The 19,350-nt window shown below is 40.1% G+C and overlaps 1 protein-coding gene across 2 annotated transcripts in view; it reads right to left on the bottom strand.

Moving 5' to 3' along the window:
- The window catches only part of EPHA7 (EPH receptor A7), a 213,705-nt gene that overhangs the window by 142,113 nt on the left and 52,242 nt on the right, over window positions 1-19,350 (bottom strand). For both annotated transcript variants that reach the window (XM_006019971.3, XM_025199387.1), the window contains exons 4-5: window positions 2,358-2,513; window positions 1,123-1,458 (exon numbers count right to left, since the gene is read on the bottom strand). In XM_006019971.3, coding sequence (XP_006020033.2) covers window positions 1,123-1,458; window positions 2,358-2,513 — 492 coding nt within the window. The remainder of the gene's footprint in view (window positions 1-1,122; window positions 1,459-2,357; window positions 2,514-19,350) is intronic.

Here is a 19,350-nt window from a genome sequence, read left to right as displayed (position 1 = left end):
GCTTTGTTTTTAATTTAAATATCTAGACATTTTTATTAAAAATAGTCCTTCAAAATGCAAATTGATCACTGCATTTCTTCTTGTTATTCACTATCCTCAAACCAGTTTTTGACCTAATTTCATTGCTCTAGTATATGAAATCCTTCCACATAAAAAATATCTGCACTAAAAATGATTATGTTCCATAAAATGTATTATAAGACATAAAAAGTACAAGAAATATTTTCAAGTATTACTTAACAATAGTCCTTGACTCAATCTATAGCTCCTCATTCCCTTTCAGCATTTTTTCAGAAAGCAGAAAATAGAATTACCACATGGGTTAAGACTTATGCTTACAGCACAGATGGTTAGTTTTCTCATAGGTTTATCACACTGTCCTAAACCAACAACGCAGAAGTAATACAGTAGTCCATGATTATTATTATTATTATTTTCTTTTTTTTATCAACAAGCAATTTTTTATTTTATTGTACCAAACAGGAGACATCCCATTTTTTCCACTCCATACTAATCCAACTAAACCACATTTTCCCCTGGGCGATATGCTAGTTTAATTTTATTTTCCCTGACATTCACCTGTCAGATTATGATAAATATAAGAAGCGAAATATAATTGTCATATTCTCACTGAATCTCATCATCAAGTACCTGGAAATATTAAATAAACTGGAAGAATGATCCTAAGGGAAGACATGAACACTGAAAACAGTCAGATACTCAAGCCATCTTCCAGTGACCAAGGATTCTAATACAGATTTAAAATATTCAGAAACAGAACCTATGTAGAAGGATCTTCACATTGCATTTGCTTTCTTCAGGTACTAGGGCACTAGAACTACAGTGAGGTAGAAGTGAGAATGTTTTTACAGAGTGAAGAAAATATATGTGAAAAGATAAGCATGATTCTTTAAAACTTTCCTATTTTGTGAAAGCAATTACAATGCTAAGACACAGCAGTAGGTTATCATGCTGTGACAGAAACACATGTTGATTAGCCAGCAAAATGAGAAGAATCATGAGAAAAAATGCATCCAACATGCACCTGGCCATCTGCACCTACATTTTGCAGGTTCCCAATCTCTCTTACTCTACGTTCAAAATTAAGTCATGAAAACTTACCTGCTTGACCAGTAGTAATACTGACAGCTGCAAAGAGCCTCTGGGAACGGCTCAAGTCAGAAACTCCATTTACAGCTTCAACTTCAAAAGTGTAGTTAGCATGAGCTAACAGGTCCATGACAGTGACATAGTTATCTACTAATCCAGTTTGCTGGGGCAAATATCCAATATTACTCCCACAGGGAACACATTCACCCTGCTCCCAGCTGCACCTCTTGCACAAAATTCGGTAGGTCACATCAGTTCTTCCCCCGTTGTCAGCAGGAGGACTCCACTCCAAACTCACAGTAGTTTGGTTGATGTTGAAAATGAGGTTCTGTGGTGCAGATGGAGGTCCTTTGTGACACAGAAAACAAAACACTAACTATACAGGATCAGTATGGGGCATTTAGCTAGCACTTTAATAACTGCGACAGGCTAGCTGAAGCATTTTTCTTCACATAAACATTTCATTACATTTACTACAACCTACATAAAAGCCTTCTTGAACTCACTTGGCAAGAGTTTTATTTATTTTCCATTAAAGAATCAGGATAACAATTGTCTGTATATTTACTGCAACTGACTTTGGCTATTTTTCCTCTATACAATTAAAAAGAACAGTCAGTGCACCTCAGAAATTGACTTTTATAGCATTCCTGGCATCGGGATTTCCTGCACTCACACATACTGTCCTTTTAAACTCACAGCACAAAATACATTTAGACTTTCCTTAATAAGTTCTGATATGATTTACAGCAGTATTTGGGTACAGCTTTGGATTTTGGAAACTCTCATTACCTGAATCACCAATCTGTGTACGTTAGTCTATTTACAGATGGAATGTTAAGCCATATCCCATTATAGTTTAATCAAAGCCCAAAACCACACAGGTTACTTTTCATTTTGCATTTTATTCATTGTGGTGTTGTATCAGGTTGGGCACATTGTCTGTGACAATTTTACAACTGCAGGAAAACCGTGCTTGCATTCCTCCTGTTACAACTAGTTATGTATTTGCCCAGCATTTCATCTGTCTCAAGGTTATTGTGGGCAAACATGAAAATTATATTGATGTTGATTCTATATTCACTGTGTACTTTTTCCCCATACCACTTCAAATTCATTTATCATTGTAAAACTAGTTTTCAAATACACTAAAGTCCAATATTAAGTACTACTGAGAACTAACTACAAATGGTTGTACCTGGTTGGCTAAGTAAAGTCTTTTACTATTAAATTGATGACTGACTCACTTGTGCATGCGACATATGGTGGATCAGAAGGCGCCCTATAATAGCTATCTTCACAATCACACCGTGAAGATCCTTCTCTGTCAGAAAAACTGTGAGTAGGACAGCGGGAGCACTGAAGATCTTGTGAAGATGATTTGTAGAACCCACGGCCACAAGCTAAAAAAGAAGAAAACAAATTCACATATAAAATTAGCATGTGCTTCTGTTCTGCTATCTTCTCCATCTTAGCATTAGCGCTGGCATTTGACCTCTTCATTCTTTCCTGCCCATGGCAGGGGGTCGGACTTGATGATCTGATTAGGTCCCTTCTGACCCTACCAACTATGAAACTAAGACTACATTTCCACAACATACATATTATCTTCATAAACTTACTGCAGCAAAAGCAAGCCATTATGCTTAGCCGGCTTATAGCAAAAAACCAATCAATTCCTTGTGCCCTTTACCTGATTTTGTGGTATTAGCAGTAAATGAAAACATAATTGCCTCAGCAGCAGAGTATTTTCACTCTCAAACCACAAGAAATACGACAAAAGAAGTAGTTCACTTCCTGGGCACATAGAAAACAAAGGAAGCTGTGGAACCTCAGTTAATAAAAATTAGCTAAACCCAGTGATGAAGCTGAGGAAAATGAGGAAAACACTATATTTTATATGGTGTGCCTCATTTTACCAGAATGCTACAATACTTGCTGACTGCAGAAAGTTGAACCAAGAAGATTGTGAGATGGAAACTAACAGGAAATGAAACAATGGCAAAGATAAGGTGCTATCACTGAAAATACCAAGGGTTCTCAAAGAAATAATGAGGGGCTATTAACTGAGGAATGTTTTTTTTCCTAGCTAAAATTGAGCTGGCAAAGTTTATTTTTCCCAAATCCGAATCTAGTATCCAAGAGCATACTCATTCATTAAAGTACCCACCACCTTGAAAAGGCTGAGTTGTCACTAGGGCTAGGGACAGACGTTCAAAAAGCCTGAGCCTGAGTTGATTTAATCTTTTCAAGTTAGTCTAACCTGGCTAGGCTGAATCACTTTGTAACTACACAGACATCCCAGAAATGCAGGCACATGCCTGCAGTGGCTTAGGCTAGAATCCAGGGGACGCAGCCCTCCCTTCCCTTGTACAGAACTGAGCTGATGGGGGGAGGGCGTGGCCAGGCTCCAGCAGGACGCTCTGATTAGCCCAGCAGGGAATTAATAACAGTGTGCATCACCCCTAACTCAGTGTTTATCACCCCATTAAGAAAACAACAGAGGGACATTACCAGCTACCTGTTGATTCTGCCTGTTGATTCAGCACAGACCATAACCAGTCTGTGGTCTGCTGGCTAATACACAGACACCTCTCTGCAAGGCAGAGGGGAGTGGGGGAGACACAGCAGGGAGGGGAGAGCAGGGGTCATAGCGGGGACCCTGACACAGGGAGGTAATGCTCAGGGGCAACCAACATGGGTTCACCGAGGGCAGGTCCTGCCTGGTTAACCTGGTTTCTTTTTATGATCAGGTCACCAAGTCCCTGGACGAGGGTGTCGGGGTGAATGTCATCTTCCTGGACTTTTAGAAGGCCTTTGACATGGTTTCCCACTACGCTCTCTTTAAAAAACTTGGTGACTGCAGCACTGATGCCTACACAATCAGATGGGTGGCAAATTGGTTAGATGGTCGCACCCAGAGAGTGGTGATGGATGGGTCATTTTCAGCCTGGAGGGATATGGGCAGTGGAGCCCCCCAGGGCTCAGTCGTGGGGCCTGTACTGTTTGACATCTGTACTGTTCAGTGATCTGGATGTGGGTGTGGAAAGCAGGCTGTCCAAATTCACTGACGACACCAAGTTGTGGGGCGAGGTGGGCATGCTGGAGGGGAGGGGCAGAATCCAGCTAGATCTAGACAGGTTACAGACGTGGGTGGATGAGAATAGGATGGAATTTAATGCAGACAAGTGCAAGGTAGTGCATCTAGGGAGAAGGAATCAGCAACACACCTATAGGCTGAGGAACACCCTTCTTGTCAACATGGCAGAAACGGATCTTGGAGTCATTGCTGACTCCAGGATGAACATGAGCTGCCAATGCAAGGAAGCGGTAAGGCTAACCACACCTTGTCGTGCATCTACAGATGCATCACAAGTAAGTCCAGGGAGGTGATCCTTCCCCTTTCCGGCACTGGTCAGGCCAATGGAGTCAGTTAGAGTACTGTGTCCAGTTCTGGGCACCACACTTCAAGAGGGATGTGGCTACCATTGAGAGGGTGCAGAGGAGGGCCACTTGCATGGTCAAGGGGCAGTACTGTGTCCAGTTCTGGGCACCATACTTCAAGAGGGATGTGGCTACCATTGAGAGGGTGCAGAGGAGGGCCACTTGCATGGTCAAGGGGCAGCAGGGCAGGCCCTACGAAGAGAGGCTAAAGGGCCTGAACCTATTCAGCCTCCACAAAAGAAGACTGAGAGAGGATCTGGTGGTGGTTTACAAACCACAGGGGGGACCAGCGGGAACTGGGGGAGGTTCTGTTCCCCCGGGCACCACCTGGGGTTACTAGGAATAACGGCCACAAGTTGTTAAGAGAGAAGGTTCAGGTGGGACATCAGGAGACATTACTTTACAGTTAGGGCTGTGAGGCTCTGGAATGAACTCCCAAGGGAGGTGGTACTCTCTCCTACCTTGGGGGGTGGGGGTTTCAAGAGATGGCTGGACAGATATTTGGCTGGGGTGATATGACCCCGGAACCCGTTCCTGCCCAGGGCAGGGGGTCGGACCTGATGATCTGTTTAGGTCCCTTCCAACCCTAAGTACTATGATACTATGAGACTTAGTCACTGCTTCACAAGGAGTGGTGAGGGGGAAAGGGGTGAGCAGCCTGCACTCCCTGCCAGAGCTGCAGCCAGGAAGCAGAGGGGAGGGGCCAGCCCTGCTGTGAAGCAGAGAGCCCCACCCAGCCCAAAGAGCATGATGGGATGCTGGGGGACTCTGATTTAATTTAAACCAACAAGGGGTCTGGGCATTGCATAAACCGGCTTGACCCAAATCAGTTAAGTCTGATACTACATTCAACCAGGTTTATCTCAAACCGGTTTCAGCCATTTTCAAACTGGTTTATGTGCACTGAACATCTGTTCTGTTACAGGTTTAAACCAGTTTCTGGTCACTTAAACTGTTTTGTGTGTAATGTCTGTCCCTGGCCTAGCTGTCCAAGAGAAGACACTAACAGAGGCAAACTATGAGAGTCAGTGAACATGATGCAGCAGCAATTTGCTTCTCCAGCTCCAGGGATGTGGTAACTGGACAGGATAGGATTTACAAAGCTTCTAAAGGAAGATTAAGATATAGGTGAGGGGAAACACATTTATAGCCCTTTATTGTTTTTTATCCTTTGGCTTGGAACCTTTGAGTTCCAAGCCAAATAATGCTTTGTTTTAAAGAAGCTGTTGTTGAATCACTTTAATCAGCTACAATCCTGGAAGGAAAGAGCTTACTTGTGCAAAACATATTTGGGCCAGTTTGGTAACAAGATTTGTGAGCAAAAGGGCTGCAACCAAGAGACTCTATGGAAAGATGACTGACTGGAAGACAGGGGGTGTGCCAAAAGCAGCAAACATAATACAACATAACTTCAAAACTAATGGTAATAAAGCTATTTCTAAAGAGATGATATAGAGAGGGACTAATAAAATAGTGCGGCTCACCTCAAACTGACAGGAACAATGCTGATTTACATTAGTTAAGAGCCTGACCTTATACGTACTTATCTGAGGGTGCAAATGTACCCACAGGCAAGTTAACTCAGCAAACATGCCAGTGCACTGAATATCTGGCAAGCACACAACAGGAAGTATAGATGCAAGTGTAGCACTAAGGATATAGAAATCCAGACAATTTACCATAGGGTAAAAGAGATGGACAATTACCACAAATCAATTATTTGATATTAGCAACCCACTTACATGCTCCTACCTCACAGTAAATGAAACCTAACCAACAGTAATTTAGCTCTCAATGAATGAAGGTTATGTACATTAATACACGGCAGCTGAAACACAGGAAAGCTAAATCTCCTTTCAGCCTATATCTGTATATCCATACATACTGTTTTGTTTTGGTTTGTTTTTTTCATATATGTACATAAAAAGGCTTGATTGTGGCGTTTAGCTACATTTTATCAGGAGGAGACACAATCCCTCACAAAGCTCACCAGTGCCAGCATGAGAAAGGGACCTACCCCGTTGTCTAAGTATTTCAGGATACACTCAGAGGCCACGTCCACAAGAGCACGGACATTTGTTTCCCTGGGAAACAGCTTGTGCCGCTGTTGCTTGTCCCTGGAGAATACCCATGACACATGCCCTCTGGTGTGTGGCAGGTTACCCTGGGTGAGATAGGAGAGGCTGAAGCCAGCAACTGTGCTGGCTTCAGCAGCCTTACCTGGGGTCCTGTGGGCCTCACAGGGCTGTAGCCACAATGGTCCTGCAGCTGGGAGCCTGGGTGGCACGTAGAGCGTGGCTCTGGCTAGCCAGGCTCTGGTTTTGGGTGGCAGGCACTGCCACCATGTGCGCTGCCACACCTTTTTCAGTGTGGGATTTTTTGACACCAGGATCTCTGCAAACAGGTCTGTGGCACCACATACTGCACATCTATGCTCATCTGAACGCAGCCAGAAAGAACATTTCAAGGACAATTGTAACTGCCTGTAGCAGGCTCCTTTGGCAATCACAAATTGACCAATATGCAGGGTAGGCAGTTAATCCTTCTCACCCATCTCAACCACTGTCAGTGCTTTGCTATTAAGTCCTATTAATTTCAAGGTTGCTATTAGAGGCAAGATGTTCTGAGTAGCAATGTAAAGACTCCTAATGAGATGCAAACATTGAGAGCAGACTGTTCCCACACCAATTAGCCAGCTTAAATTTGCTCAAGAGATGCCTTTAATATTGAAATCAGTGCGATTTGGCAAATGGCTATTGCTATTTGTATGATCTAAATAGCTACCTGCCTCACCTGCCAGTGTCTCAAATGGCCTATACTCAATGTCCTTTATATTGGCAAAGGATACAAAGCAGAAACTGGCTCACTGTATCCCCAACTCCCACCATTTCAAGGCTAAAGACATGGTGAAGTAGGAACCCATGGTTAAGTAGGAACATGTATCTGTTATATTCTTGCATTAGCCAGTAAACTGATATTTTTAAAATACACTTTCAGTAATCACCCTACTTATTTCATATTTATTAAACTATAATAGAATCCATTTTCTTGTTTATAGCAATCAAGGGGGAAAAAACTATAAAATGTCCACATGAACGTAGTTAATGGGTATATTTTTAATCTTTACTTAACTATAAAGTGAAAATTTAACCTATGCTATTTATTAAACAGGTTATTTCAAAATTATCTTCTTTTCTAGTAAACCTGACAGAATCTTCTGAACAATATTGAACAAAAGGAAATGCCACCAATTGTAAACAGACTATGACCCTTTTTCACCTTTGGAGAAGATGGTTAAAGGGGCACACTTGCTAACATAGCAACCACTGTCAACAGAAAGCACACAAGGGCACAGAATTCCTCTAGAAAAATTTAATGAAACTCAGGCACTTTCAATTCCATGGCTTCACTTAAGTTCTCCAATAAATCAGTCATCCAAAGCACTGATGGTTTAACTTTTCTTAGTCATCGCATATGCACATATATGCATCACATATATGTGCAGAAATTTTACTGGGGGTAAAGCTGACTACCAAAGTTATTAAATTATTAAAGCTGGTTAAGCAGTCATCATAAATTCATAGAGAAAGTATTTGCCTTGGTAACATTCACTTTTGGCTGGTTAAGTTTTTTTAGGGTGCATAATTGAGTTATCCAAAGACAATGGTATTTATAAAAATTGTATATGGCTTTGGTGCTCAGATACTGTAATGATGAGCCTCACCTAGATATAAACAGCCTCATCTAAATTCCACTTAAATCAATACAGATTCCTATTGATTTTAAGGGGCTTCGAATCAGCCCCAGTGTCATGTTTTGGCCACACTATTCCCATGAAAACAAAGAAATAAAGGCTAAGACTTCAGATAATTTATCAACTGTTTTATCCATAACTAATTAAATCCATAAAGGGGGTCTATCCATATAAATGAGAGGAAAAAACTGGTTGTGTATAATTTGTAGCAAGATACCGATTTCCTAAAAGTAATCACCATGACATTTTAAGGTTTTTACTTTTTAAAAATTATACAGTATGAGCCAAAGTTAGTCCTGGTCTAAATTACCACAAATCCAAAATGACTTTAATAAAAGTTGTTCCATCTTATATTACAAAAAAAACCCAAACAACCATTTCCATAAAAATCATTGTTATACCTTGATTATGTCACCGTATGAAAATACAGTATAACATGATTATGCCAAACAGGATTCACAAAAACAACAGCAAAAACAAATTTTACAACAACAATTTGGGTAAGTTTTACAATAAAAAACTAGGCAAATATGACCTACTGAATTCACAAATTGTGCTAGTTATCCATATTTGACTCAAAATTTGTCTTTTTTAAATTTTCATTGAAGATTATCCAAAGATTACCAAAAAAACACTGCAGCTAAAATGTTTTGTAAATATATTAATAGAAACATACATGAATGCTTTAAATATATTCATGTATTTAATTGCTCTGGCCTTGTCTTGGCATATCTACTTAAGATCCAGCAAAATGACCAAGTAACAGTTTCCTGTCTTGTCCTAGCTAGTCAAGTTCCTCTGCAGAAAAATTCTGGACAAACACACTGGGTCTTGTAGCATTCAAAGAGCAACTTGAAAGGGAAAAATGCCTACTGTGATTCCAGTCTGTCCCTCTCAGCAGGAAACATCACAAAGCAAAGAAGCAGAGAGAGAAATAGAGATTTCAGACACAAATTACAAAACTTAAACAGAAAACCCCTAACTCCCTTTATATTTTTTTCTGATGGCTTGATCTAGACATTTATATGCTCAGGCACTTGTTATTTAAAGTACATATGCATTTCCTATTGTAGTTCAAAGGATCTGAATGCCTGCTACTAGACTACATGAGTGAAAGCCTTTTATTCTTGTGCATAGCATACCAGAGGCAGCAGGTTCAGACGCTCATTGCATCATGCTACTATCTCCATCATCTTTCATTCTAAGAGGAGGTCCATGTGACAACATCTATTAAATTATTCCTTCAACTGAAACACCCCATAAATATAGGGCAACATTATTCCTAAAATGTATTCCTTAAAAGCATTAAAAGGACTCCACTAGAACAGAAACCCTAGTAGCACTATTACCAGCATCTCATGCAAAAAGGCTTAAAAACATTTATAGTTCTTTAACAGGGGTATGTAGAAGGTATTGTATATCACTATATAAAGTAAAAGGGAGGTATTACTCTTTATTTTGTGGGATTAAACAAAGATGCCTATTTTAATTTTTTTTCCCCCTGAGGTTAAATGTTTGATGTTGTAATCAGCAAAATCTGAGGTGGCTTTTGGTCTTTTAAACTCAGAGAAAAATATTTCTCTTGGTCTAAAATAATGTCCTGCATTGTTTTTCCTTTAGGCTTCCCTCTCTGAAATGTCATTGATAATTTGCTTGAAGTTATACACAATACAAATTAAATATATTCTGATCTAGTGGGTGAAAAAATACTCACTTCTTCAATATTTGAAAGGTCAAAAGGACAGCTGTTGTAAAATGTGTTCTGCTATTACTTATGTGTGCAACATTAAAAAGCCATTAATTGTGAATAACCATTTGCCAAATAATTATTGAAGATTTGCATATATGCAAATCTACATGCAATAGACACAGAGTATTATGGCTTTAAAAGAATATGCTATCTAGGATTTACAAGGCACAGTTTACCTTGTGCAGGTAATCTTCAATATATCCAAACAGTTTATCTTCTTCAATATATCCAAGAAGATATTTACTGAATTAAGTGAATTATTAGTAACTTTGTTTTAAAAGCTGTGAGTTTGCAAATATGGAAGTCCTGAAAAATAACAATAATGCCTTGTTTGATTGAAGAACATTTGAATACTGGAAGACAGGAGCACTGCAATGTAGTATGTGGAACATAATGACTATAGTTCACATTACACTAGCACTCAGAAGCACTCACTCACTAGCACTCATAAAAGAGAGAGTCCTAAACAAAACAAAAGAAAACAACAAAAAACACAGAAGAGATTGAGAAAGGAAAAAAGTCACACAGAGGTGAATTGACTTCCCTAAGGTCAGTAACAGATGGAAATGAAAGCGAGGACCAGTGGCTTTCAAGCAGAGGTACACGTACCACTGGGGGTATATAGTGCTTTTGTCAAGGGGTATGTACCTACATTTTTATAATGGCAGTGAACCTTCTGATTGGGCAAAGCAAATAATTATGTCGCTGAGTGCTGATGTTAGTGCTGACACTTCCTACAGAATGAACATGCAAAGGTGAACTGAGTGTGGAGGTAGGAGCAGCAATATTTTGCAGTTAAAGGGATATGGAGACAAAGTAATTTGAAAACTGCTGTGTAAGATAGGCTAAACATACCTTAATTCAAACTTAATTAAATCTAGTGAATTGATACCTGGGAGGACCAGAGCAAGACGAAATCAGATTTAGGAACTTCTGCAAGCAACTTTACCTTCTAAATGATACAGGGGAAAATACCCTTTCCTTACAAACAAGCTCTACTTAACTCTTTGGCCTGCAACTTGTAGTGGCATATAACTTGTTTAATCAAGTGGCAAAGAAAACTCAGATAATGATATTAAACTCAGTAATTATGACTAATTTACAAAAGCCAGGTTAAGCTGTAACTGGAGAAGTAGCATTGTGATGTCTGAAGCCATATTCCCAAGTATTGCTGGTCTGACTAGGTTTGAGCTTGCTTAAATTTATAAACTAACCAAGTTGAAGCCCATTCTTGATGCACTTGGTACACCGCCCATTAAAAAATAAATAAATTTAAAAAAAAATTAAGCCGGGGTGACAAAATTTACCTTCATCCTATTCTACGTGTCATTCACAGCTGTTCATTTAATAGAACAGCTCTTCCCAGATGAAGGATCTAAATTGTTCAAGCTGCTGCTCCAAAGCCCAGACTGTCTTAGTAATAGTAATTAAGTATACATTCCAGGAAGGGGCTCCAAATCAACAGCAGCCACACTTTATTGAACAGCATAGAGGCAGCAGAAAGTCACCAGTGGCACTTTCTAAAATAACCTAAAAATAATGAATACATGAAGATCATTATTAAATATTTATACTACAAGATTTTGGCCTCATTGTGATCAGTACAATAAAAATGAAAAGGAAGTCACATTTTTCATTTAAAATCTCCATTTTCCTTACCACAGTAAGGGACTTCCTAGTGACCTCCAAGAACTACTTTTTTATTTGTTTGTTCGTCTGTAATAGCCATAACTGCAAGCCCTCCAATCTGTTTCATAAAAAGTATAAAGAGTTCTACTGTGGAAGAACTGATATAGTTCTCTTTGGCAGGACAAAAAAAAAATTCAGAGGGAGATGCCCTGTATTGTAGAGCAGTGGTCTTTACCAGAAGTGGATAATGTTGATTTATATTTAAACTACTCTAATTCCTATAACTTAAGATAAAAAGGTGTATTGTAATGTTCTATATGTTGTGTATGTGGAATGAAAAAGCCTAATTTATATATACAAGCATGTACAATGAAAAAGCACCCTTTATACATACAAAAGCCAGGCAGAAGGCAACGTAGAAATGTACCTTATAGGCCAGTGGGGCCAATAAGGTGGATTTTTTGGCAGGCATGCCACAAATTAAGTACTACTCTCTCCTTGAGTGCCACTCAAATTTTCTTCCCCTACCTGATTTGCTGTTCTACTTTCTGCTTCCGGCCCTGTGCTCCTTGCTTGATTTGCTGCTTTGCTCTCTCTCCTATCTGCTGCCATGCTGCCTGCCCCCTTCCCTGTCCTGCTGTGTGCTACACACAAAGATTGCCCATACCACTTGTGGTAAGTGTGCTGCAGACTGGCCATCCCTGTTATGACAGAATCAGAAACGTATAAGCTACAGCTTGCTTTATCGTATGTTATGCAAGGGCATATAGAGAACAGGCTGTCAAATATAAGTAGTAATTTGAATACAAAAGACATGGAAGGGTGTGAAAAGAAAGGAAAGATTTCTGAGAGAGGCAGAGAGGGCTAGAAAAAGCAACAAAGCAATAAAGCCACAGGGACCTGAGACTACCATAGGTAACTACCTCTTTCTATTCATACAAAAGTCAGTGAAGATTGCATTAGTAAAACTTCTTTGGCCTGCTCTCACTTTGCATACCCAGTGTCCACAGACTAAAAGATGATACAACACAGTGGTTCTCAAGGTTCTGGCCCTCAGGACTCAATGGATTTCACAGGGCTCATCCTTGGGCCAGAGTAGGCCCCATGCCACCCTTGCCCAGCCCCATGCACTGGGATCAGGCCCAGCACTGCCACAGAAGCCCAATCCAGCACACAGGGAATGGCCCATGAAGCTCCCCATGAATCTGTGGGAAGCCACAAAGGCATGATCAAGATTTGGCACCAGGATCCAGATTTGCCCTGAGGGCCAGAAGTTCAGCACCCCTAATGTATCCCATGGCAAGGAAAGGTGGCACTGACAGATCACTGCATTACTCTCTTATATAAAAGGGCAAAATTCTATCCTGCAAGCTTCATGTCTAAGTTGCACTTAAATGTCTAAGTCCTGGCCAAATTCTGTCCTGTCTCCCAGGGCAGAACTGGCATTTAGTCCCTCTTACACAGATTTTCCATAAGATTCCACTTTGCACAGCTAGACTTAGCTGACCACATATACTCAGAATTAATCCTAGAACCTGATGTAAACTCTGCTTAAGTGTAACCTAGACATATGTTTTTAAATTTAAAGGCAACATATTTGGGGAGACATTCAGAGCTAACTGTTCGGAGGTATAAATATTGCACAAGCCTATGATAACACACTAAATATTGGGGCTTCCTCTCCTACATGTGGAGTGCAATACTGCATTACCACTTGCTGCCTGGTTCTAAGAACTGCGATGATACAGTCAATCTGTGGTACGGGTACCACCAGTGGTACACAGACAACCTGTCAGTGGTATGTACCGATAGATTTATTGTAATTACTTTATATGCAAAAATTTGCTGGTGTTACTTAAGGTTGTATTGATTTAAATTGGTGGTGCACAATCTGTCAGAGTTTGAGAACCACTGTATGATATAGAAAAATGGTCAGCTGTGCCCCATGGTTCAGCAACCTGAGGGCCAACAGTGATCAAACCATTTCTGTAACTTCATTTTGCATTGCGGATGACATGTTTCTCAAGATATTCTGAAGGAAGGAAAGCAGCAGATGTGGAGAGCAATTTAATGCATTCTGAAGTCCCATCTGTGGGACAGAAAAAGGAAAAAAGGAAAGTACTTAAGTATTCTTTGTTTTTTACCTTACTTTAAAATGTGTTTAAAATTGTGGAGATTCTTTTTAAAATTTACAGGATAACTGGGGTCTGATTTTAAGCAGAGGGGAAATCCAATAAAAAAAAACAAAACAGATTAGTAATATTCATGTAACAAAGACTGAGGGAAATGGCATTTTAATTCAGAAAAATTATTTTTATACAGAAATTTGAAGAAATTAACAAAAGCAGTTAGGTTAGAATTTGAAATAAAAACGTCAAGGGTTCCTGCTAGAGCTGGGCAAAAATTCAAGACCCATAGGGCAGACAACCAGTCATTAAACCATTTTTAGCATGAAGGGCACTTAACTGAATATTACATTTTATCGTATTTTCTCGGCCTATGTGAAAATAATGAAACAAGGTAAGTTGCAAATTTAACTTACTGTTTGATATCAATATACAGTGCAGATCAGCAAGAGAAACAAAATATGAAGAATATACACTATGTTATCAGAATAAAAGACTTCACCTGTTTCCTGATCTTTCATATTTAATTGTGCTTGCCATTAAATATAAATCATTGGCACAAATGTCACAGTTTATAGATAGTGTGGAAGTACTTTTCAAATTTTTCACTAGCATTAAGAAAAAGCTATTATGTTTAGGAAGTTAGAAGAGGCAAGAAAAAGTTACATGAAGACTGGGGTTCAACTGTTGGCAATTTGCTTAAGAAATCAGGATGAAATCCTGGCCTAATAGAAGTCAATGGCAAAACTATCACTAACTTCAAGGGGCCAAGGATTTTTACACTGGGTCGTCTAATCCAGTATTTTTTTTTAATAAACTATGTTGACTGTTAGCAATAAGAACCCTTATTTACTTTTTAGCTTTTCAGTTATTTTTTCATGCATGCCATTTTTTTCTATAGGCCGTGGCTGGAATTTTTTTTTTTTTTTTTTTTTTTTTTTTTTTTTTATTAAATGTGGACATGCTTAATATAAACATCCGTTCTTGTGATTTGGTTTGTGTTATCTTAAACTCTCCTTTCCAAGTCTGTAGAAATTAAGAACAATTGCACTAAGCCCTTCGTGTAATTGTGTATACGCTAGGAGTTTGTGCAGATGTTTCCTGGCTGAAGTTTGCAGCTGCAGAGTTTATTAATTATAAAATGTAAAATGGATTGTTCTTTAATTGAAACTCTCTAAGGTTTTGATACATTTTAAAATTAACATACATGAATGTTCAGGACTTGGATGGATATTGTTAGATTATTTATTACAGATGGACATTTCAGCTAATACAAAAAGAGGCAGGTCCTTCTTCACTTGAGCTTTCAATTTTTTGTGTCATATTAATGTCTATGGTTCTATAATTCTGGACTGAAAGCACAGCTTGCAGAAACAGTACTCCCACTGCTAGTGTTGCTGACCTCATCTAGGATGGACAGGTCCAGAATCTTTATTTTAATCCTATTGACAGTGCCTCAGTGGGAGTAATTACAACAGTCAGCTTCAAATCCAGACCTCCTGTCACTGATATATTATGATTTTTCACAACAAAAATGAACAGCAGACAAGGAGGATGAAAACAACATTGTGTAATAATTGTATTAAGATTTGTGAGCCCCCTTCTGTAACCTGCTGCAAACATATGACAATTTGGCACAGGAGACTTCAAGAAATAAAATATAAAATCACATAGTATTGCCAGAAAGAGAATTCTGAAAAGAGAACATTTGGGGGTTTCAATCTCTAACAATATAGACTTGGCTAGCAGACCACAACAATAGCCATAGGCACTTTTAGAGTCAGTATATTTGCAAAATACAGGTAAATGAAAGCAGTTCATCACACAATAATTTGCAAATGTGGATTTCAGAGCTAAAGGGAATAATCCAGCAACACACATACTTTTTAATCCCTGATCCCCTTTTCCAGTAATTCATGTGCATGTCCCACTCCTGACTAAATTTGACAGTTTAAATTACTTTTATAGTCTAAGATGACATCTGTTACGCCTTCTATGGCAACACATATATACTATGTTTTATAAGGATCTCAGATGGTAGTATTATATTTGTCTAACTAGTATAAACAATAAATTTATAACTGAAGTTGTTTATGTTGCTTTTTTTTACTGCAATAATGTCTCAAGACTATGCATGTTTCAATCAAGTAATTACATTGTATGTTTTAGACAAAGTAAACCAAGACTTTTAATGGTGCCTTAGCAACAGTGTGACTGACATATCTAAATAGGCCTGTCCTGTGGCTGCATACCATCACTAGCTGAATGTTTGCTGTTGCCTGTCAGGAATCTCTCAGACTTGATATTCACCTCCTAAACCCAATATATCCTTGTTGTCAAGAGCCTTCCTAATGTCTGTCCAGAAATGTTCACATACCACCATTCACACAAATAAGCATCCAAAGACTGAACACTATTTAAGCAATAGTAATGGGGACTTTAGATTCTTCCACTGGATGAAATGAAAAATCTGACTGCCTTCAGACTCTTCCTATAGATTGAGTATGTCATCCTGACCATTTAACTTCTCTAGATGTCTAGAGACATATTACAATGCAATACTTTAAAATGTTTCAATAGTTTATTTTTACACAAGAAAAACTATGAAGAATTAGAAGGAAAGCCGCCTGTACGTCAAAGAATATAGTTTCACTCAGCTGTAACAATAATGTTACTTCAGAAGCTAAAGATTATGAATGAGGAGGACGTAATAAAGAGTGCATGTAAATGATAATTAAAGTGATTTTTGTGCAGTCCTAAGTCAAATGAAACACTTGGATAAATTTAAATTTAAATGCAGAAATTTAAACATATGGCCTCCCATTAACCTTCATGCAGATCAGACAACTAAATTATGATGAATGCTTTGAAAAATTAACCCGTAAAACCCACAGAGGCTAGAAATCTTTTTCTGAAGGTGAGCAGGAAAAGAGGATGGGAAGGTGGAACACAGATCTATTCTATTCCTTGATGTTTCTTTATGATAGTATGAGGATCACACTTGAAATGGAATTACTTTGACCACGTTCCTCATCTGCTTAAAGTACCATATTTCCCGAATAGGTGACCCTGATTAGAAGACAACTCCCCAGTACTGTAATTAGATTTTATATACAGAAAAATTAGAAAGTTGTTATAATTTTCCAAGTACAGAATCTAATTATTAGAGGTTTTCCTTGAATTTGTCCCTCTCCCACTGTTACAGCATAGAAAATGTCCCCCCCCCCCTGTTAAAAAAAAAAAAAAAAATGGGGGGGGGGGGGGGAATGGGAGAGTCACTGCTTCCCCCCAACTTTTTCCCCTGGCAGCCTCTTTCCCCTCTCCTTACTGTCAAATCCTGGCCTCCCTGGGCACATGGAAGTAAGAAACAAATCTGAAAAAAATTTCTTGAAACTAAACATGGCTGAAGCAATTTGCATATAGTACCCATGCACTTCATTCATTCAGGATTGATGCATGTTACTTTTTTTTTTTATTTTATTTATTTTTTTTTTTAACTGCTGCAAGTTTTATCACAGGTACGCTATACTTTTGCATGGAGTACACACATTTTTAAACTGCATTTCAGCACCTACTGAAAGTGAGTACAAACTATGCATATTAGTCCAACGCTAAAGGCTCATGATTTACCATACAGATCGTTAGGCTGGGCCCCACCAGGGTCAACATTTCAAGCCATGGTGACCCCATAGCCCAGCACTGCTCACTATGTGTGTGTACTGCAGATATCCCTCACAAAGGAGCCACGTGCTAATTAGCCCCAACTCATGAATGGAACTGTGTGTTTTTGTCACAAGTCCTGGAATGCTCCAAAAACGTATATGCAGTTGAGGCACAAGGCAACCTGGTCTGGCTTCACCTCATTGAGGAGGGGCTACACTAATCATATGTGCCAAACTGAGGGAGGATGTGGTATAGGGATTCTGAGTTAACTGTTTGGAGCCTCATTTGGTGATGTTTGCGGCACTTAAGGCTGATGGATACACAGGAATCATGGAAAATAGGAAAGAAAAGCACAGCTCAGCTGTGGGAATGAACAAGCCAAAACATTTGCAATGTTGTAGTTCACCATGATTTAAAAAGAGCTGGTGGTGAGGGGAACTGTGCTGGAGACCCAGTTTAACTGCCTTGATCAATGCCACAAGCATAGGGTTGGCAGGGGGGTAGTGATGGAGGGCTGGGATAAAAGAGAAGGAGGAGTTCTTGGACCCTGGAACAGCATTGGTGGTAGTTTTGGAGATGAGAGTGGCAGTTATAGAAGGTAAAGTGGACCAAGAGATGAGAAGCAAATTGGAGAGTGGAAATGAAGATTGACAGCCTGATAGATGATGGACAAAGCTAGGGAAACGGGGACAAAAGAAGGTAGGAAAGAAAGGTAGGGTGAGATTGGCAGTTTTGGAGGAGGCTTTACTGAAGGAAGCAATGAGGAACAAGTCTAGTCGGCAAGAAGACCAGGAGAAAAGAGGTCAGGAGAGAGAAATGAGGAAGGAAACAGTGCCTGAAGAGAAGACTAATGAGAAGAATAAGCTAAACCCACAAAGATAAAGGAGATGGGAGGAAGTGAGAGACAGAACAGGAGGTAATCTGTGCCTGAGAATAACAGCAGTATTAACAGGAGAAAGAAAACAGAGAAATCGGACTGGAATACTTGAATAGCCTTGGCCCCTTTCCTAACTGCAAGTCTTGGGGATTTTCATATTAGAGCTAAGAACGTTATAAGGATTTTTGGAAGACATGCAGCAGGAGGTTAGGGTTTTTTAATATATACGTGCCAGCTGAAAAAGAAGGAAGCATTGCAGTGTTTAAGAAATTAAAGGTGTATGTAGGCCAAGGGTGGGCAAAATAAAGTCTGTGGGCCAGATCTGTCCTACCGAGGATTTTTATCTGGCTCACAATGGTTCCGTCAGCCCTTCCCATCCAAACCAGGTTCACAGAGCAGCCTGGGCCATGGTGCATGTGGCTGGTTCTGCCACCCCTGGGTGCATAGCGGGGCTGGGGCAGTGCAGTTGCTTGACCCATTTCCCAGCCACCCTTGCAGCAGCAGCTAGTCTCTGCTGCTGCCACCCAACCCAGCCCCACTGCTCAGGCAGCCCAGCTTGTCCACCCTGCACCTTCTGTCAGGGGTGCCGGATGGAGCTGGTGGGTAGGGTCTCTATGGAGACCACCCAGGACCAGCATGGGCAGGGAGTGCTTGGCCATGTGGATGAGATGGAACTGTGGGCAGGCAGGGAATGGTGTTAGGAAGCAGAATGGGTGGGTGGGGGCACGCCAGGGCTGGGACTGGGATTGGGATCCTGGGGCAGTGACAATGTGTGGCTGAGGCCCAGGGCAGAGCCACAATCTGCTGCCTACGAGTCCCTGTGATGAGTGCCAGTTCCATTGGCAGGGCATGCAGGGGCAGACTGTGGCTCTGCCCCAGGCCCTAGCCCTGCACTGTCACCACCCCACGATGTTGATCCCAGACCTGACCCACCCATCCCACTCCTGGATGCTACTCCCTTTCTGCCCATCCGACTGGCCAAGCACACCCTGTCCAT

Source organism: Alligator sinensis, unplaced genomic scaffold (genome assembly GCF_000455745.1).
Source record: "Alligator sinensis unplaced genomic scaffold, ASM45574v1 scaffold357_1, whole genome shotgun sequence".
In the NCBI taxonomy this organism is placed as follows: Eukaryota; Metazoa; Chordata; order Crocodylia; family Alligatoridae; genus Alligator; species Alligator sinensis.
Note: the sequence above shows the minus strand (reverse complement) of the source record. Positions and strands in the feature narration are given on the sequence as shown.